Source organism: Squalius cephalus (assembly GCF_949319135.1).
Source record: "Squalius cephalus genome assembly, chromosome: 4".
NCBI lineage: Eukaryota > Metazoa > Chordata > Actinopteri > Cypriniformes > Leuciscidae > Squalius > Squalius cephalus.
This window is the reverse complement of record NC_137125.1, coordinates 33,980,721-34,003,828: the sequence shown is the minus strand read 5'-3', so window position 1 is coordinate 34,003,828 and position 23,108 is coordinate 33,980,721. Positions and strand designations below refer to the sequence as shown.

At 38.6% G+C, this 23,108-nt stretch overlaps 1 protein-coding gene across 4 annotated transcripts in view; it reads left to right on the top strand.

The window, feature by feature from the left end:
• LOC307157127 (protein phosphatase 1H-like) overlaps positions 1-23,108 on the top strand; it is a 94,566-nt gene that overhangs the window by 11,104 nt on the left and 60,354 nt on the right. For 3 of the 4 annotated variants that reach the window (XM_079868905.1, XM_079868904.1, XM_079868906.1), the window contains exons 2-3: positions 1,879-2,044; positions 18,156-18,527. In XM_079868905.1, the coding sequence (XP_079725031.1) occupies positions 1,879-2,044; positions 18,156-18,527 (538 nt within the window). The remainder of the gene's footprint in view (positions 1-1,878; positions 2,045-18,155; positions 18,528-23,108) is intronic. The other variant, XM_079868907.1, reaches the window with a different exon arrangement.

Here is a 23,108-nt window from a genome sequence, read left to right as displayed (position 1 = left end):
TTGTTTTGTGAAGTTCAGAGTTTTATCTGATTATTTTGTTGATTCTCACCGTTGTTGAGATTCATACGCTGATTCTTGATGTCTGTGTTGGTCTAAATCGTATAGTAGTTTTAAACCTTTTTGTACACCATGTATTTTTCAAAGTTCTTCAGATTATCTGTTTGTCACTGCTGGCTTCTATGTGGTAGTGTCATAGAGCTATTATACTCAAAAACATGAAATATATTAGTGTTTAACATACTTCGTACAAGGAAAGATAAGACTCTTTATGAGATCAGTGAATCAGGCCGCTATTGCGATTATGTCATCATCAATAAACAGCTAACAGCACATCACAGTTTCTCTCTGATTTTCATGCCATAAAAGATGGTTTTACAAACACACAGTTAAAGCAGTCCGAGAAAATCTAAAGTTAGAAAGGCAAGGGTCAAGAGCCCAACTAAAGCAAACACTCATCTCCATAATGGTGACTTTTTATAATAAAACTTTAAACTTTATTATTTTCAATTAAACATCAACGTCTAAACCTCTAATAATTCTCAATAATAACTTTTATGACAAATTGGTTTGTAATACAATATTTTTAAATTACAGGCAACCACAACTGGCAGGTTTTTTTTTTTATACCATAAACTGAAGTTCAATGCCATAAAACCTAAAGTATTTCTACCATATTTTTTTACGGTAAAGTACTGGCAACCACAGCTGTCAGTTTTTACCGTAATCTTTAGATCACTGCCGTAAAACCTAAAATATTACTACCATTACTACGGTAAATCACTTGCAACCAGCTGCCAGTTTTTTACCGTAAATTTTAGTTCAATGATGTAAAACATAAAAATTGCTAACATATTTTTTACGGTAAGGTATGGTAAATGCAACGGTAAGGTTTTTTTTACAGTCTACTTCCAAAAACTTTAAAAAACATGATTTTTTTTACCTCTTTTGCTTGTTTAAATGAAGCGACTCACAGCATTTTAAAATAAACTTAACTCAGACTTTAAGTTTATTTATCAAACTGTTATCTTACCGTTATTTGAACCTTCATCGCTGTTTAAAGACCGCAAAATTATCGAAATTATCTCGTTCCACCTGTCGACTCCGCCCTGGCTCCTCCCACCTTCGGCTCCTCGTCCAAGTGTCTCCACCGGGTTCCCTCGTCCCATCGGTATCCTTTGGTCTGTCGTGGCTCTGCCTACGCCACGGACACCCAGGCCCTCCACTGCGCTCTGTCTCTTCTCCCCTACGGCTAAAGCGGGCTCTTTCCTCCCTTCTGGTTCGCCTCTGTCCTCTGTCTCACCAGCGTCGCCCCGTCCTTGGATTCTCTGGCTCTCCTGCAGTCCCCCGTCTGCGCCTGTGAGTCTATTGTCTCTCGCGGTTGTCCACCAGCTGTCGTCAGCCACTACACCACCTTAGGCTCCTACCTTCCCCGACTCCGCCGTGGGGTGTCGGCACTGTGGAGCTCTGGGTCTGCGCCATCAGGATTCCTCCATCTTCTGCATAGGGGTGTCATCTTCCCACCATCACCATCCCTTTACCTGGTCGTCCTGTCATCACCAGCCCCTCGCCACATCATTTACATACATTATCGGTTACACTATGTTGTGTGTTTGTGCTCTTTGTATGGATCGCTACCTGTTGGATTATTTTAAGTAAAGTTACATAGTTTGAATATTCATCTTCTGTGTCTACGTCTTCCTTTCTGCACACACCCAATACACTATCGTTTTGTAATTTCATGGAAATTTTATATTTAGTATGCCACTTTTGTTGCTGTTTTTTAACTAATTTGTGATTGTCTATTTTTAAACATTACCCTATTTAACATTAAAATGAAAATGACACTACATGCTATCTGTTTTGGTGTTTGTGTTTCAGAGTAATAAATGCAGGTAAAAGTGCTCTGAATGAGGACCAGGCATGCTGTGAGGTTCTACTGGTTAAGAAGAAACCTATAGGATCCTTGACACCCAGAAAGACATCTACAAGTAGAAGGAGGTCGTCCCTTCCCAATAGTGTTGGCATGGGAATGTGGGAAAATGATGTAAGTGATTGTTTACTGTACCAGATACACTGAATATCTATTGAACAAAAATGTTTTTTCAAAAGAGCCTATTTTTTATTATTAATAGGGTTGGGGGAAATCACACATATCTATATTTTAACACATTAAAAATAACAGACGCAAAAAAATCCTGAAATAGCTATGCTAATGTCTTTTCCTCACATCCTTTGTCTAGAGTTATAGTATACAATCACACTGTCTGTGTGCCATACACTTTTGCTTCGCAAAGCAATAGAGAATGGCTGTCCAAGGATTGTCCACATGTGGGATAACTACGGGTCACTATGGGATAATTTAGTTGTCTAAATTTTTTACAAATGCATGCCTAATTATCCATAAAATTGATATTTGTTAAAAATGTATCTGACTATTTAAAACAAAACTTTTCTGCGAATTTCGGAATTAATTTACAGCGATTTGTGTCCAGCTGTGTGCAAACATCCTCTCATGAATAGTCGGAATTACACTTTCTGAGTAACAGTATTGATGTGGGTATTTTAATGAAAGAGTACTGTCAAAGATAACACCCAGAACACCGGTTGTAATTTGGGCTAGCTTTGAACAGAACAGCCCCAATTGTACACATTGGGTGTTTAAGGCCTGCCCAATCGTTCCAACGACAGTACCCGATAAGTGGGTTAAGGTTTACTGCGTGTTATGACCATTACCATAGAGCCAAATTGACCAACTTAACTTCTTCTAATGGTAACTTTGTATAACCATGCCATGGTTTCCAACGTACACTTAGTTAGAATAATATTACAATAATTAGAGGATGAGGCTCACCCCTATTTAGATTGGTCTAACAACATTCTGTTGTTCTAAACAGAAAACCCATTATTAGCCTCTACAGTTCTAAGTATACATGACTAATGCCAATGTGTTAGTCAGATCTCTTCCCTTGGTGTGCTCCTCTGCTCCACCTAAGTTGTATTTTAGTCTGATAACCTGATCATAGAATTGTGGTGTTATGGACTTAACACAATCTACTAGAGTTAATGATTTCAGAGTAAGTCAGAATAAATCCAAATGTAACAATTTATTATTTGTCAGGTAAATGTATCATGCCAATTACATAATCAATTCAAAGATAATCAATACAATAACATCAAATGCATAGAGATAAAGAGTAAAATATGTACAGGTGCTGGTCATAAAATTAGAATATCATCAAAAAGTTGATTTATTTCAAGAATTCAACTTAACAGGTGAAACTAATATATCATATAGACTCAAAAGAACATGCAAAGTGAGAAATTTCAAGCCTTTATTTTTTTATCATTTTGATGATTATGGCTTACAGCTTATGAAACCCACAAAATCAAAATCCCAGAAAATTAGAATATTACATGAAATCACACAGTAATTACACAGTAATACTATGGTCATTGAACCAGGTTTTGGTTCTTTTGGCAGTGTGGGCAGGTGCAAATCCTGCTGGAAAATGAAGTCAGCATCTCCATAAAGCTTGTCTGCTGAAGGAAGCATGTAGTGCTCTGGAAATGTCCTGGTAGACGGCTGTGTTGAGTGGACAGCACAGTGGACCAACACCAGCCGATGACATGGCTCCCCAAACCAACACAGACTGTGGAAACTTCACACTGGACTTCAAGCATCTTGGATTGTGTGCCTCTCCATTCCTCCTCCAGACTCTGGGACCTTGGTTTCCAAATGAGATGCAAAATTTGCTCTCATCAGAAAAGAGGACTTTGGTCCACTGTGCTTTATTAAATCCAGAGTCAACGCAGCCGTCTACCAGGACTTTTTCAGAGCACTTCATGCTTCCTTCATTCTCCAGCAGGATTTGCACCTGCCCACACTGCCAAAAGAACCAAAACCTGGTTCAATGACCATGGTATCACTGTATACTGTGTGATTTCATATAATATTCTAATTTTCTGGGATTTTGATTTTGTGGGTTTCATAAGCTGTAAGCCATAATCATAAAAATTATAACAAATAAAGGCTTGAAATATTTCACTTTGCATGTAATGAGTCTATATAATATATTAGTTTCACCTGTTAAGTTGAATTCTTGAAATAAATCAACTTTTTGATGATATTCTAATTTTATGACCAGCACCTGTATACCTGACATCATAAAAATAAAATACATAATTATGGGCTGATCGCATTACCAATCGCCATGAGCCTCTTGAGACATTTCTTTAAGTACTTAGACCGAGACAGGAACTTAAAGGGGTCATGAACTGGATTGTTTTATTATTTTATAATGTTGCCTGGGGTGCCCTTATAATGTTAGTATGATTTTTACATCAAAAATTGTCATAATTTATAAATAAAAGCCATTTTTCCAAGCCTGATTTCAGCTTCAGATTTGAACGCTCTGTTTTAAGGGGCGTGTCTGCTGTGAGACTGCAGTGCAAACGCCCACTGCTGTGATTGGCTGACATGCTTGCATATGAAATAGCTAGTATTATATGAACTCTCTCGAAAACTTTTACTACGTTTTTACTATTACAGCTAACGAGATTAACAAATCGTGAAAAGTATCGTTTAAAGCATTATATTTAAATCTATTCCATCACATGAAAGGTTGCAGCATGATGAGCACTGACTGAGCAGATGACAGACAGTCTGTTGATCGCGTGAATAAAGATCTTATCATTGCAACGCAATTTTTGCACTCTCACAAATGCTTACAAATCACAATGCAAACACGATGTGAATACACAGTAAGAGCTTCTTTGTGTAGTGTAACAGTGTCATTATTTCATCACGAGTTTGGTAAGTGTCGAGATAAGCTCTCGCGGCTCGCGCTGTGCTGTTTGATTGACAGCTTGGGCGATTGGAAAGGGATCGTTCTTTGATCGCTTTCTGTATATATTTTAATAACAGTTTAAAAAAGATTATTTTCATAATACTACGAGAAATTATGTGAAGTTGATCGTTTAGTCACTGAAGCATAAACAGTATTGAACGATTTTAAAGGGGGGGTGAAATGCTCATTTTCACTCAATCTCCTGTTAATCTTGAGTACCTATAGAGTAGTATTGCATCCTTCATATCTCCAAAAAGTCTTTAGTTTTATTATATTTATAAAAGAAAGATAGGCTGTACCGAGTCTTTCCGGAAAAAAACGAGCGGCTGGGGGCGGGCCGTGTGGGCGGTGTGGTAACGCGCCGAGCTAACAACACACAGAGACAATAGAAGCAGTTTTACTCACCGTCCGGTTCCAACGCACGACCGCGAACCTTTATCATTGTGACTGCTCGATCCTTAAGCATTAGACGATCTGCAAATCCGTCGATCTGGGCTTTGTTTATAAAACAAGCATCGTCGAAATGCAGGGAACAAACAGTCTTGCACAACCTCCGTTGATGCTCTGAAAAAACAAACTCCATCCACTGCTCCCTTAACGCTGGGTTCTTTGGGAATCTGTGCAGGGTTGTCTTGCCCTGGCAACCAAAAACCCACTTCTTTGGTGACATTGACTTCCCTAAAGCCGAGCATAGCGCTTTGATGGGCGTACTGCTTTCGCTCTCTCGCTCTGGTCTACGAGTGCGCGCGCGCCCGCGGTTTTCCGGCAGAAGTGCCCTTAGGACCCGTATAAGGAAATTCCGTTACATCTGACGTCACACATGCCCATACTCGAAAAAAACTTTCCGAAACTTGTGACAAACCGGAAGGAGCATTTTTGGAACAGAAATACTCCTTCAAACGTACAATTTAATTTTTGAAACTTTGTCCATGTTTAGCATGAGAATCCAACTCTTTAACAGTGTAAAAAACTCAGTATGCATGAAATAGCATTTCACCCCCCCTTTAAGAGAAATATCTGAACTTGAATAATTACACAGAAATCACTGATCGCAGATCAGGCATTAGAGTACACATGGTTACTTACATGTTGCTGGCAGATCCGTGTCGGGAAATTGTGATTGACTGATTTAATAAAGTTTAACCATGCTGGAATCCGAAGGAAGCTTATGCAGACTGTCTTCTTCCACAAACAGGCGCTGCACAATATTTAGTAAACAGCATATTTATTGCTTGTAAGTAGCTCGATCCGGTTTAGCAATTATCATGTTGTCCTATGTTATTTAGCATGTTTGGGCGAATCGGTGGGCGGGGCTAAACAGGCCGTGTTGAAGTAGGCGTTGATCTTCTTTTGTGGAGGCGGTGTTTTATCCTCTTTGACGTCATAGATCCCCACTTTGAAAAACGAGTCGTTTGCTGAGCCTGATGTCTATAAAAGCTTTTATTGGACTAACAAGGTAGTTTTCAGTTCTGAAACTTACAGGATATTATTATAGTATGATGATCTCTTATATGTCAAAAGCTCAAGGAAATTTTGATTTCTCAGTTCATCACCCCTTTAAACATATGCTAACAATGGGAATTTGTATTAATCACAGTCTCCAGAGTTTACACCTTCTGAGGACAGGATGCCATTTGCATGAAAGACCCACCCTCCTCTGTAAGCAAGATATCTCTAAACTCTTAAAAACTTTATCACCTTTTGTTTTACCTCTTTGGGGATGAGACCTTTGTAACAGTCACACTGAGACATTTCAAATGATAGCAAACATGTATAGTGTTGTATGATAATTGTTCACATTAAACCATATAGATTTTTAGGTGAATTTCAAGAAGCAGCTAACTTGCACTCAGCATGAGAGAGAGACGAGATGGGGGGGGTGAAGGGAAAGAAATGTAAATTTTCGTCCACACGGATCCGGCGTTTTGGGAGACTGAAACCGCTATTTTTTGAAACCGGGTCCTAAAGTGGATAAATCTGAAAACGACACCCTTGCGGTTTCGTGTGTACAGCCAATCCGTATATTTTGTGAAACGATGATGTCATCACATCACGTGTCAGCTGCGTCACACGTAACAGCAACAACAATAATGGCGGACTACATGATTGTGTTCGTGCTGCAGAAGCTACTAAGCCTACTAGCTTTATTACAGCAAAATCTATTGCTTCTATGCAATTGTGGTGAGCAACAAGCGATAATGGACAACACCATACGCCACATGCTCTTAGATCCACCGCGGAAGACAACCAGGAGAGCAACCAGGTGAAAATTTTGGATAAGACCAGGTAGAACTAGCAGTTGGTGGGACAACTTTGTCAATGGCGTTGTTGTGGAAGATGAATGGAGGGAGAATTTCCGCATGTCCAAAGCATCTCTCGTCGCCCTGAGCGAGGAACTCAGTCCGTATATTGAAGGGCAAACAACAAACATGAGGGCACCAATTACTACACTCAAAAGGGTTGCGTTAACTCTGTATTATTTGAGCGACGAGGGACGGCTAAGGAAGACTGCTAACGCCTTCGGCGTGTCGCGACAGGCTGTGTCTGTTGTTGTCAGGCAAACGTGCAAAGCGATCGCTGTCCACCTGGGTCCAAAGTACATCAAGTTGCCTTTTACGGAGTCCGAGGCCGAGGATCTGGTTTTGCGTTTCCATCGTGCTCATGGCATGCCACAGTGTTTGGGAGCGGTCGATGGCACACGCATAGAAATCAAGCAGCCGTCTGCCAACTCGATGGACTACATCAACAGGAAAGGCAAACATTCTCTCAATGTACAGGCGGTCTGTGATTATAAGTACAGATTTATGGATGTTGTGATAAAGTGGCCCGGGAGTGTACACGATGCACGGGTTTTGCTAATTCAAAGCTCAACCTGTACTTTAAGACTGGCCAGATCCCTCCTCTGAAAAAACAGATTGTGGACAACGAGGAGGACATACCAATTTATCTTCTTGGTGACCCAGCCTACCCTCTGCTGCCTTACTTGATGAAGGAATATGCAAACGGTGGCTCCACACCTCAAGAACAGTACTTTGGTCTAAGTTTGTGTAGGGCACGGATGGTCATTGAGTGTGCTTTTGGTCGTCTCAAAGCCAGATTTGCTGCACTGAAAAGGCCTATGGACATCAACTTGCAGGACCTGGCCTTTGTCATTTACGCCTGCTTTGTTCTCCACAATTTTTGTGAAAACTGTAAGGAGACTGTGGCTGAACACACTGTGTTGGGAACGATGCAAGGTGATAAAGACTTACAGCCTCCTACACAATGCAACAACTACCTCACAGACTGTAATGAAGGAGAGGGAAAGAGAGTGAGGAGAGTACTCACAAAGTACCTTGACCCTTAAAAATGCTGGCCATCAAGTTTTTTTTCTATTTTGTTCAGGTTTTTTTTTAAAGTATTTACCTTTTTGAAAATGTACTAATGATTATTTTGAAAGTGTTGTGTTGAATATGTCTAGTGAAAATAAATGACTGCAACAATTCCAGAACTTGTTTTTATTGGAAAATAAATATTTAGGTCAAAGAACCATTTGAAAAAACAGGTAATATTGAACAGGTATAAAGTGCAACAGTGCACAAAACACAATAACTATATACAACATGTCAACTACAACTGTTTTGTGTTAATTACACAAAACAGGTCAAACTGTATAAAGTGCAACTGTGCACAGAACTGAAGTGCAGTGCAAACAATATAAAATCAAGAACTATATAGTGCAACAGGGCAGTCACTCTGTGTCATCTTGCAGCAGTGCACGTCTGTACGAAAATGATGTTTGCTGATGTGGGGTGACGTGGTGTAGGTGTGTAACATTCAGGGCGGTACTGTCGAGGTTGGTTTGCTGGTTCATCGGGCCGAGGTGTGTGCAGGAAGGATGGTGTAGTAGGGTGTGGTGTTGTGTTCATGAATGATGGTGGGTGCCCTTGGAATTGACCACTGCTGCTGTGGGGGGGTGTAAATTGCCGTTGGAATAACAATTCCCTCATAAAGGAAAAACCCTCCTGAATGGTGCTGGTAATGTTAGCAATGTTTGTATTTATCTGCAGCATGTTGTCGGAGTTGCGTCTAGAAGAGTCCTCCATCAACTCCAACATCCTCCTCTTTATTTTAAGGTCCTCCTCTGCCGGATCGGTGGGAACCTTCCTCTTCAGCCTGTCTCCTCTATGGCTGTTCAACTTTGCCTTAAATATAGCAGAGAAATTTTGCATTATTACTACGCAAAATAAGTTCAGAAAAGCTATGTGAATAATGCACTAAACCAACACACCCACTAAGCAAAATGATGTCCGAAAGACGTCTTTTCAATGTCTTTGTTACAAAAATCGGACGTTGAAATGACGTCCACTGAGGAGCCAGAATGAAAGTTTTTATGATGTCTTTTTTGACGTGTTCTGCACGTTCGATATAGACGTTCATCGAACCTTCGTACAAGGTTAAAAACTAGTTCAAATGTGGCCATTGTGGACATATTTCAACATCATTTATGGTCTCATTTAGACATAATTACTTTGACTATTGCTGTCAGATGATCTTAGTGAGAATTAACAGAGGTTTAGATGTTGATATTTGTTTAATTTGAAGTGTAACCATTGTGGTGATCAGTGTTTGCTTTAGTTGGGCTCTTGGTCCCCTTTCTTTTTACTTTAACTTTTTTTTGTAACAAAGACATTGAAAAGACGTCTTTCGGACATTATTTTGCTTAGTGGGCACCTACACAAAGAACATGCATCCATCCTAACTACACTGAAAAAAAATTAATTAATTGAATTTACTAAATGTTATGGGAAGTGGTTCCACACAATTGATTTTAGCTACATTTAAACAAATGCATTAAATTGAACTAAAATTAAAGGAATAGTTCACCTCAAAGTTGAAAATTGTATCATCATTTACTCACCCTCATGTTGTTTCAAACCTGTATGAATTTCTTTCTTCTGCTGAACACAAAGAAAGTTATTTTGAAGAATGTCGGTAACCAGACAGTTGTTGGTGTTGGTACCCAATGACTTCCATAACTGTCTGGTTACCGACATTCTTCAAAATAACTTTCTTTGTGTTCAGCAGAAGAAAGAAATTCATACAGGTTTGAAACAACATGAGGGTGAGTAAATGATGATACAATTTTCAACTTTGAGGTGAACTATTCCTTTAAGTTCAACTCGCTAAGCTTGAAATCATAAACCTGGAGCAAATTTTACCTGGAGCAAATCCCGGCGCTGCTTTACAACCGCAGATGGAAGACAGTCGAGGGATTCAGTGGAGTTTGGAGAATCGGAAGGCAGCTCCACTCTTCCAGGTCACCTGTCTGGATGCCGGTGTCGATGGAGCGTGTAGCAGGCGACCCACCCCAGATCTCCTCGCAAAGCTCATAAAATATGAGTACTACCCGTCCTTGACCACTTCGACGCCCTGTGTTAACCGCATGCCTGTATTTGCTGCGGATATTTTTCAACTTTGCTGTGACTTGGGCTTTTGAGACCATGCTAGCATCGTGAGGGAAATCCTTCTCGGTTAGCTCCCTCGGATACTGTGCCTGAAACGCGTCCGTTATATCACAATATTTAGAGTGACACGACTCCCAGTCAACGTTTTCTTGGAGCTTAGTGGACTTGTAGTCGTGTGTGACTCTAAGTAGTAGTTCGACTTCGTCGTCAGTCCATACGAAAGACTCCACTCTTGCTCTTGCTCTTGAAGTTGTTGCGTTCGCCATCTTCGTCTTGGTTCGTATACAGCGCGCAAGGTTATGTGCATGCTCAAAGTCTTCTTCTCCGTGTATAGTGTATATCTGTGGCAGAATTACAGCGCCCCATACTGGTCTGGCATATATATTACACCGTTTTAAGTCAGTTTCAGTGTTTTCGTGTCTACGCAGATATTTCTTGAGACGACGCCGTGTTTACGGAATTTTTTTTTAGAACGAGGAAAAAAAATGATCGGTAGGGGAACGCACCGGCTTCGTGTGGACGTGGCCTCAGTATTTGAGGTGATTGACTCTTGTATGGGGATGCTAGTTTCTCAAGAGAGAGTTCAAATGTTAATTTCCTTGGTTTTCTCAGAGAGTAAGCACTCTCTTCCAGTTTTTCCAGTCTTACAGGTGACCTGAGAGATAAGAATTAAACAAGCTAGAGTACTACCAAAATTTTTTATAGATTGTAGTCTAATAGGATGTTGTGTCAAATGACGCAGTTAAATCAAGTAAAATTAGTATAGTTAGAAGTCCTGAGTCAGCTGCTATCAACAAATCATTCGAAATCTTGACAAGGGCAGTCTTTGTACTATGAAATAAGCCATAAGTCCATGCTGGCAGCTCGGTAATTCTCATATTTGCCCCAGAGAACTAGGACAATAGATTCGAGGGGGGAAATAGAACAACGAGCAAATGTACAGAAAGAGCAGGCTAACCTGCAAATCCAAGGCTGCGTTTACACTGCAAGGCTTAATGCACAGATCCAATCTTTTGACCATATCCAATTTTTTGGCCGGCCTGTTTACATTCACTTTAGACACCACTGGTATCCTATATTTGTGTTTACATTAATTCCCGCCCAAAATGTTGCCAGCATGGACAAGAAAACAGCTGTCATGGATGTTTTGCAGCGCAAAATCTGACCAGATATATACAGGAAAATAGCAGTAATTTTCTGTGTTAATTTATCTACAGCTCGTTAGATCTAGAATTCTGAAGATGAAATAAAGTAGCGAATTAACGAGAGAGAGGGAGAGAGTGAGAGAGTGAGAGAGAGAGAGAGAGAGAGAGAGAGAGAGAGAGAGAGAGAGAGAGAGAGAGAGAGAAAAACAGAGAAACAGAGAAGCCTAATTGTAAAGCTTGTTGGTTTAATTACAGCAAAGTTATCACCTCATTATCGATATCGGATATGTATCTGATTTAAAACCACTTTTGGAAGTGCAAGTGGCTCAGATCGGATGAGAAAAAATCGGATCTCGTGCGGATTTTTGTGTTTACACGTGTGCAACAAATTACGATCTGTGTCAGATGTGAGTAAAAAATCAGATTTTTTTTTTTTGTGCCAGTGTAAACGCAACCCAAGTATCAGGTAGGCAAAGCAAGCATCAAAATCTAGCAGCGAAAACCCTTCCAAGAGCAGAGGCAGCTAATTTGCACCAACATTCACTCCGGAAGCAAATATCAATACATTTGTTCAATGCACATAGATATAAAATGGGACAGAGAGCTTGAGTCTCTTTTTTTCGAGATGAGGAAGTATCTGGTGTAAAAGCCATTGTGGCTTTGCTTGAATGGAATCACTATTATTGCTCTTTTGTTCAGCAGAGGAAATTTCTTCCTGGATACCATGCGTTAATTTTCCCTGTATCTGAAAATGAATTATCCCTCTTGAATTGTGGGGGGTGTAAGCGGCAAATTGCAGTCTCTCCAATTGTATATTTGCAGTGTTCTGGCACCATTTTGTGGCTGAGTTGGGAACACATTTGTGGTCTGTATCACGTAACCCCTTAAGACTGCCGCCTTCTTACCACCTGAGTAGGATGAAGAGCTGACTGGTCCACCTGTGCTGTACCAGGTGGATAGATAGTTATTTATGGGCCAGGCAGGTTTCTGCTCCAGAATTCCTGTCTGACCTGCTGTATTCATTTGAGTATCATGTTGGAATCTGACATCTGCCCACTTTTGATGGAAACTTCAGGTTTCCACCTACGTCCGCAAAAGAAAGTTCATACTTTATTCTGCATCACACACAAAAGGATCTCTGCCTGGCTTAATATCCGTCTCTCCTACTGCAGACTTTGCTAAACCACACCTCCCTCACCACAGTATATCATATAGTTTTCTACTTCAGGGTTTATTAACATAATTGAGATAAATAAGAGCAGGACAAAACTGCCTGCGCAGACACAAATCAACACCACATTATCGCCTCTTTGACCCACCCACTGGCTGCAACAGTACTGTTCCTCTATAGCATCCTCCAAGTGTCCTGATGTGGTTGAGGCAAGGAAAATGGAGCGAGGATCAATGTTCACAACCACCAATTTATTGACCGAACAGGAAACACTCAAAAGAGATCACAACCAACCTAAAGACAAAAGGAACCTAATCAGGCACAAAAGAGAACTGAAACAGCTTTATAAATCAAGACAGTGATTATAAACGTTCAAATTCACACCATTGTTCTAAGTAACATGGAATTTATACATTTTGATTAAATAAAGCAGGCAAGGAGCACTCCTTTTACAGTTTTTTCCAATTGCTAACACACAATTTTGCAAACTAGGCTGGTTTTATCAAAATACTTAACACAATTCACAAAACCACAAACCCAAACTGCAAAATACCTAATATATCCTGCAAAATGAAGCACTGCAACCAAAACTACATATAGCATTATCAAAATCTTTTGTACGAAATGGCACACACTTCATTCATATTACCAGATTTTTGTCTAACCAACTACACACTGTTGGGCATCATTAAAAGCACTCTCATCTTTAGTATGCTTTGCCATAATACTAAAATAGTTCAAATTGTAGAAAATTCTTCAGATTGTTCACATGCACAGAAATATTTGTAGATACACACACATGCTGTTGAAACATTTTTATTTTTCACCAAACAAGTCAGTGCAACATATGCACAGCAGATATATTTACATTGGACTGAACAAAAGTCTGCTCACAATAAACAGTACAGTCAAAAAGATTGAAGTGTTAACATTTAACCATTGAGGTGTTTGGCCATGTGCACATGTGTTGGCCAATCAGCTCATGTAGTGTCATTTTGAATGGCAGTGTTTTGAAATGGCAAACATGTGACTTTATGTCAGATTGTTGTTTCTTATGCAGAGAACCGTGTTCAGTGCATTTGAAAAAGTGCCGTTTTGAATTGCAAAATGTGTGTTAAGCAGAAAATGTGTTTAGACTTTTGGAGACTTGAGAAGAGGTTTTGCTCTCTGTGTCAGTTTAAATAATTGTGCTGTGCATGTTGTCATTTTAGTGTGTTAGCAATTGGAAAAAACTGTATAATCACCCAGATGTCAATTACCTAGCGTGCATATGTTTATCAGTGACTGAGTTCTGCATTCTTGCCAAAACTTACAATTATAATCATTCTACACTGCACAATGTATAGAAAGCATTCGTGAGAGGTCACGTTGCAATGAAGTCAGAAGAGTTTGATTTATTTTAATACTTAAAGTAACTGATATTTTAAAGGTCCCATATTATGCCCCTTTTCACAAGATGTAAAATAAGTCTCTGATGTCCCCAGAGTGTGTATGTGAAGTTTCAGCTCAAAATACCCAACAGATCATTTTTTACAGCATGTTTAAATTGTCATTTTTGGGGGCTCAGAAAAACGAGCTGTTTTAGTGTGTGCCCTTTAACCCTCTGGGGTCTAAGGTGTTTTTGGGGTCCTTGAGATGTTCTGACATGCCCTGACATTTTTTGCTTTTGCCTGCTTTTTTCAGTTGCTTATAAACATATTAATGGCAAAAAAAAATTACACACTATTTAGCACAAACAGGGCTACCATAATATGTGAGCAACAAGAATGTACATGTCTGCATTTTTGAGAGAATAATGTTTATGCGTGGTTATTGAAAAAACTAACGTTTCTGAAATAAGGCCATAAAACACATTCTAAATATGTGCCAATAAGACTTTTGTCTAATGGATGTGATCACCTAGTGTTTTTTCTTCAAAATGATGTGAAAATCACCCTGCCTTATCATTCACATAACACAATACATTGATTTGAATTTTGCAAAGCACTTTCTGTTTGGAAAGGCAATATGCGGAGTGGGCGTCAACGATCATGCATATTTAGTGGTTCACACCTGAGGAGACAATGGGGCCTGCATACTTAATTAGCCATTCATTCAGGTGAGTCACTGAGCCACAAGAATGCAAGAGCAACAGTTGGAAGCATCTCAATTCTTTTTTATTTTTCCACATATTGTGCTTGCAATTTGGCCTATAATATCCAAGGGAATGTCTAGTAATTGTGCAGTTAATTCTCATACTGTATTTTCAGTTTTGGAATATTTATCCTCTCCCCAAATTTGTCACTAATAAAACACAATAAAAATTATTTAAAGAAAAGGCTTATATTTACCTTTTAATAGTTTGTTTACATCTACCTTGTAAATATATTTTTTTATTAAAAAGGTTACAATTACAACAACAATTCAAGTGTAATCTTTCTTTGTAAAAACTAAAGTATACATTTTATCATACATATTTCAAAGTTAAGGATTTGATTGATTATTTGATTACTTTATTTTTGACAAAACATACTATATTTAACATGAGCAAATATTGGCAAACAAAAGCTTATTTGATGTGGCAGATATTTTACAGTAAAAATGTATAATCTATCCAAAACTAATCAACAAAATGTTGTCTTTCATATGTCTGTAACATAGGTCTTTCATTTTTATTATAAGAAATATAAATGTTAATTTGCAGTTTAATACGTTGCTTATACAAATACATTTTATTTCAACATATTTCAGTCGATTTTTACTCAGTATAGCAATACAGTTTGCTAAAACCGAAACATTCATTCACAAACAGAAACGCCTGACTGTAACGTTGTTTTTATGATATATTAGGGAATATAAATGTTAATTTTCAGTTTAATACGTTGCTTATACAAATAGCCTACATTTTATTTCAACATATTTCTGTCGATTTTTACTCAACTCAGTATAGCAATACAGTTTGCTAAAACATCATCATTCATTCACACAGAGACGCAATTTAAATTTAAATTGTCTTTTTGAGAGCTGTGATAAACAGCGCGCATCTCTGCGGCTGCCGTTCATTCATTCACAGAAACGCGATTAACTTGAGAAGAAAAAAAACTTACTACATATTCGGATCCTCTCTCCTGCAATACCCGCACTCTGAGGTAGATTTTCCATTATTATTATTCCTCACAGCGCTGCCAGATGGTGTAAACACGAAGGCTACAATGGTATGATTAAACTTGTGTTTTCTCGAGCTGATATGGGGGCGTTCACAGGTTTGCTTGGATTGCCTCAGTAATTTGCGTTTGAATAGCACGCGCTCTCCGTGGGCGTGTTCACATTACATTTGAATGAGCTCTAATTAGCTCGACTGGAATCACTCTCTTTTACTACAGATTTCACAAGATGAGAATATTTGTTTTTTATATAAATTACCTAATTTAAAAGAAGATAATTCAAGCTTCATGCCTGTGTGTCTGTATGCCTGTTTGACTGAGTATTCGCTGAGTTACAGTTCATTTTCGGACGCGTTTCAGAATGGTCTTCACTGACAGAGAGAATGCAAAACTCGCATCACGTTTATTTTTCTTTATTTGGCAAAAAGCACAACACTTTGTTTTTATTGTGAGTATACACAAAAAAAATACACATTTAACAGAATCGATTGATGTATGAAACTTGCTTGTAATATCAAAGTCAACAGAGCAAAATTAATTTCTTTTGAACTGAACTGAAAAAAAGCGAGCCTATCGCGCCGGCGCGATTGTCGACCTCAGGGGGTTAAATGCAAATGAGGTGCTGCTGGACGACCCAGGGGGCGGAGCTTCATGAGCTCGCGCTCAGTCTGTAAGGACAATTTCATCTCACGGAATGATGATAATATCAGAAACTCTCAGTAACGGCGTTCATTTCGAGTCGGACAATAATGCCTACAGAGTCAGAGTGCTGTATAGAGATGAAACAGGTATAGTTTAGTAGTTTAATTACGGTTATTATAACGTATTTGTCATCTGCTTGTATGTATCCATTATTTATTAATAGCCTAAGTCTGCTGTTTCAGACCAGGTCCGAATGATGATCAAACATATACTGATGAGTTTAATAAAGTTTATTGTACATCACACAAAAGATGAAGCGTCAGTTTTACTTCAGAAAATCACCGTAAGAGCTGAGTAAACACAGTAGCCTAAGTTATAAGAAGTGCGCAAGTAGCCAGTAGAGTTGAGGGAGCATTCCTGTGGGCGGAGGTTAGTCAAAAAACTGTTCTAGTGACATCATTAAAGAAGGAAGTAGAGGGATGTAGTCCAAACGAGCCGTTCACTGTAGTCGACTTCTGTTAAATAAAATATCTCGCTTGGCATTGAACTTTGAGCTTTATAATTTTACAGATATTATTTATGCTCTAACAGCAACATTACACACTAACTAAAGTTTGAAACATGGGATCACGAAGAACGGGACCTTTAATACTTGTTTTATATGCAAAGATTTCAGGCTTAAAATCAGGGAAGAAAATCTATCCAACAATCCATACATCAACACATAAACACTAAAGATATCTGCCAGGCCAGCCTTCTAAAGCTGGCAAGAAGCAGGCATTCTAATGGAACAGTTCACCGAACACGTCCAGTTGATGATGAATATGGTGATGTGAGATGAGACTATTTTCACGGTAGTTCAAGAGAGTGAATCAAGCAGAGGACATATTATCTGTTGTTGCCTTTTATTTACCTTCATTTTCATTGACCATAAAACTTTTTGGTCAATTCTTTTTGCGACCCTGCTGACCCAATGAGCATTTCATTGTCCGATGTTCACGCCTTAATTTGGAATATTCTATAGGTTTGCATCCTTTGCATTTCATACATTTTGACTATTTTTGTGTGTGTGTGTGTGTGTGTGTGTGTGTGTTAAATATCTCTTTTGACCCATATATAGACAAAAAACTGCCAAATAATTCTGCAGATCTGAATATAAGGTGTTTTTACTTTAAGCCACACACACGTTCCCTCATCAACAATTACATATAATTTATAAGTGGCTATATACAACCGTAATAGTAATTATTAAGATTGATGCAGTTTGGAATTGGTAAAAATGCTTGGAAGAAAATCGATTTGCCGAATAATTATACAAACACTCTAATGTCAAGCCCAAATTAGTTCCAGGAAATAAAGACAGTTCATGCAGTGGAACAAGGCTTTGATCAAATGAAAAATCCATTCCTTGAAATGAAAGGCTGAGCCACAATCAAAGCTGTTGTAAAATAAATAAATAAACACACACCTATCACCTCATTACATCAATAAATTATTACATTTGTGTTGCCGTTTATTTAATGAAGCCTTGCAAAGTATATGTTGTAACCATTTGGTTAAATCTGTAAATCCCATGAAACCATGGTTTACAGTGATTTCTTTTGAACAGCAAAGGGGATTTTAGGCATCGCTCCTCGTTTTGCCTAACAACGCCCCTCAGCTGTTCTAGAATTACTGTAAACCACGGCATATTGGGGCTTATTGCTTTAATATATCATAAGGAACTGAGCAACTGCTGTTTGCTGTGTTGTGTTATGTAGGCTTGTATTTGTCCACAAGACTCTCAAGAAGGTCTGATCTTCCATTACTGGGCACTGTTTGATGGTCATGCTGGTTCAGGAGCAGCAGTGATGGCTTCTAAACTTCTACACCAACACATTGTGGAGCAGCTCCAAGGTGTACTGGAGGTCCTATCTAACCTGGCGTCTCTTCCGCCAACTGTATTGGGTGATGAACCCAACCACCAGTCATCCCCATGCACACATCGGACCCTCAACCGGGCTGCATCCCTACATGGGGCCACTGGTGCACCTGGCTCCCCCTGCACCCCTCCAACACGGTTCTTCGTGGAGAAGAAGATCTATCATGAAAGCCTTGTAATTGGTGCCTTGGAGAATGCCTTCAAGATTATGGTGAGGTCCAACTCTGTGTAGTTTCCACAAAATTACTTGATGTGGTTTGAGTTACATGAGTTAGACAGAACAGAGTTTTCCAGTTCCAATGGTATTAGACAGGAGAGAATGAAATAGCTGTATAAAATTAATCTTAATGTATTTATTTATACTAGGTGCAAACACATATACTGAAAATGTTGTATACTGTTTTATAATATGCTACAATACACTGAGACACAAATAGTATCTGTCACTATTTGCCAGAGGTGTGGACTCGAGTCATGTGACTTGGACTCGAGTCAGACTCGAGTCATGAATTTGATGACTTCAGACTCGACTCGACAAAATGTACAAAGACTTGCAACTCGACTTGGACTTTAACATCAATGACTCGTGACTTCACTTGGACTTGCGCCTTTTGACTCGAGAAGACTTGCTACTTTCCATGAAAACTGGGGAAAAAAAATTCCACACGGCCGCGCCGCTCTCAGTTTATCTGCATCTGTGAAAAAATGTGCACCACCTGTATGCATGCAGAGAGCACGCGCGCTGCCTGCACGACATCCAATCACTGTAGTCCCCTGATTCAACAGCATCGTAGCAGGCACATTGCAAGACAACCAATGAAGCGCAACAAGCAACAACGCATGCTACGAATTTGAACGAATGCTAAGCACCTTATCGGATGTACCGTAACTTACTAGCTGCTACATAGCTGCCAACTCTCACGCATTCACCGTGAGACACACGCAATTGACACTTTTCACACGCTCTCTCACGCACAGAAAAATCGCGAAGCAAAGAGGACACGGAGACCGACAGACTTGACAGAGCAGGTTAGTTATGATATAAAAAAATCTCTGCACTCAGATTCTGTCACTTTTATTACGAAATTCAGACAATAAATACCGTTTTGGCGCTTGTAAATGTGACACGACAAATCCCTAAGCGGCACGTGAACCGATCATCTCTAGCTGATAGTAAATAGCGTTAAACACGAATGAACACTGTTGAAAGATACAGTACAACTTACCGAAATGTATATTCCTCATACATAATATCGACCCATCAATCAAAAGGGTCAATAAAACAGTTGGAGAACAATTATGTCACATAACATTTACCTCAGGAAAGCCATTTAATGACCATAATAGGCTATAGCACGTTAGTTGGCTAGAAAAAAAGAGCTATAGAGAGTATTTTGCTAAATATGTGTACTATATTGCATGTTTATTATATTTTTACTTATATCATTAAATAAAGTTGTTATTATAATTTAAAAAATGCATTATATTTAATTTGTGTTATTTTTAACCTTAAATAATACTGCCAGCTGATAGGGCTCTCTGTACGTTTACAGCATTAGGTGAGTTGTTTTTTTCTTGAGAAAAATTATTGCCTATCTTGTGTAGCCTACCTAATATTTATCCAAATGAGTCAATATTAAATCAAATCACAATAATTGAATTGAACTGAAATAATAAAAAAGCGTAGCTTACCAGAAATTGAACCATGTAAACATTGTAACATGTTGTCACTAAACCTATTAAAATTCAGTTTAGTTACTAAAATGTTTTGACAATCACAATACACTTATTGTGATGCAAAAATTACATCACAATTATTAATAATTGCATCACAATTGCACCCCACCCAGAAACTGCCTGGTTACTGACATTCTTCTAAATATTCTTTCTGTTCAGCAGAAGAAATAAATTCATGTGAAATTTTTTGTGAAAATTAAATTTTCTGTTTTTTACTGTATTTGATTAATGTCATTGTATAAAAAGAGGTTTAAATAAATACAAATCTTACAGACATACATGATTTGTATACATTTTATTTCTGTGGTAAGAGGACTTGAAATGACTCGAAACTAAAATGGTAGGACTTTGGACTCGACTTGAGACTTGTTGGCTTTGACTTTTGACTCGACTCGGGACTTGCCTCATCTTTGACTCGACTTGACTTGGGACTCGAGGGCAAAGACTTGAGACTTACTTGTGACTTGCATAACAATGACTTTGTCCCACCTCTGCTATTTGCAATAAGTACAAATAGGATCACACATATTTGGCTGTTTGCACTGTGCACTTGGTGCAAAGAAAATTTGGTAACACTTTACTTAAAATCTTTATATATAATGCATTATAAAAATATTATCAATGCATTAATTATGCTTTGTAATGCACCTTACAATGCATCTTATTGTCTCATGAATAATTGTAAGCACAGTTATAATACATTAATGCTTATCTATTTATTGTTACACCTTTAGAAAGTATAATACATGACAAACAACCAATTTCAGATATATCAAGGAAATATGCAAATATTAAGATGCATTTTAACTTTGATTACATTTATTTATTAAAATGGAATGCATTATAACATACACTATGATTACATTTATAGTGCATTATACATAAACGGGTGGTTTCCTGGACAGGGTTTAAATTAAGACAAGAGTAGGCCTTAATCGAGAATAGTTAATCGTGGTTAAAAAAAATCGATTTCTGAAACAGATTAAGTACAGATTAAAAACATCTGAACTAAAATAAACAAGATTCATTTAAAACAAACTGTGCTAATCTGATTTAGCACAATCTGTAAAACATGGAATGATCCAAGAAAAGCTTCAAATTGCATGGAACTAAGATAATCCAAATTTTCCTTGGCAATGGTAGCAGAAAAAAGTCTGCTATCAAACAAACTTTACGGAACAAGACAAAACAATTTTAAGGCAAATAGCAAAGAACAACAGCACACATCAGCTGTGGAATTGTAAGCTCGTGCTCGATCGGTCCAAAACCGGCATCCGATCAGTGCGGAAGGTCTCTACGTGTTACTGTCTTTTCTCGAGGCAAAGTATTTTTTGATTAAATGCAATACATTTGAAAATGTATATTCTCGTTATTTCATCTGACTCCATAAATGAAAAGGTTTGAATGATATCTGTGCATCATTAAATGTGAGCGAATGTTTGACTATTCTTTTTAACTCTTTAATGAAAATAATGTCAGTTAGAATAATCAAATGTAACAATTTATTATGTCAGGTAAATGTATCAAGCCAATTTCATAATCAATTCAAAGATAATCGATACAAAACATCAAATGCTCTGGAATAAAGAGAAGAGATGCGAACCCAACATTATACATGAAGCTGAGAGTCTTACTCTCAGCCTCACGGGCTAATCTGAAATACAGAAAGGCCCCGACCCAACATTAAGATACATGATGCTCAGAGTTTACTCTTAAGTAAGAGTCACTCTTAGCATCATGGGCCAACTTGAGTTACAAAAAGGCCCTGATCTTCTCGTTGCATTCCATTATATAGACAGAACCTCTTTCACATGGAAACATCTTCTAACAATGTAAATTTGCATTCAGAGGTTACACCTTTTGGGCGTGTGAGACCATTTGCCAGGAGACCACCTTCCTTTGTGTGCCAGTTATCCCTAAACTCTTAAAAACCTAATTACCTTTTGTTTTACTTATTTGGAAATGAGACATTTGTACCAGTCGCATTGAGACATTTCAAATTATACCAAAATGTACAATACTCGATGATAATCATTCACATTAAACTATATATTTTCTTGGGTGAATTCAGGTGATCTGAGCATGAGAGAAAGGGGGTGAGGGATGAGGGAATGAAATGTAGATTAGGATGATTTGGGGGTGAGACTTTTGTCTCAAATGGTGAGTTCAAATGGTAATTTCCAGCAAGATCCTGTCTTCTCAGGGTCTGGTGTCGCTCCTTACCCAGACTGTCCGGCATTTTCTAATTTCCCAAGTCTTACAGAATCAAAGAAAAAGAATGCAAATGAACACACATATACAAAAACAATACATGAACTCAGTAAAGTTATCAGCTATCATGTATCAGCTTTATTACCTTACTGTTTTGTGAAATGTGGGTTGACATTACAGTAGTCAGAGAGATTTAAGACTGGCAGAGGAACTGCAAATAAAGATACTGACCAGTTGGATGAATTACTGACAGGAGTAATAGAGAGCCGGCAACCTTTGGAGAACATACCAAGGGCCTCATTTATAAACGTTGCGTGCGCACAAAAGAATATGCAATAATTGGTATTTATAAAAAGCAAACTTGACGGAAAAATGTGCGGTCCTTCACGCAAACTCTGACCCAGGCGTACGCACAAAAACGTGTGAAATGAGAAATGGCGACACCATCGGTAGATGGAAGAAACACGTGAAAGTGTGTGCATGTGGCGCATCAGTGTCCCCCCCTCCGCCTCAGTCACCACTCCACTTAATAGGGATTCCCCAATCATTGCCACCAGTCTCTCATCAAGAGGGGTCAGCTCCGGTGTCCCCTTTCCCCCACTCGTGGCAGACACACTCTGGAGATGGAGCGCTAGACGCTTTTTTGCATCGACTTTGATGTCCGACCATTTCTTTTTTTATTTCGGCCACGGCCCGAGGTTGTGAGGCTGCAGCATTAACGGCGTCTGCAACCTTTTGCCACTCAAGTGCCTTTTTGGCATTAGTAATGCCCACACTGTGCCCTCCAAACAACATTTTACTCCTCTTTTCTACCTCGCCAACGATAATTTCTACTTCACATTGA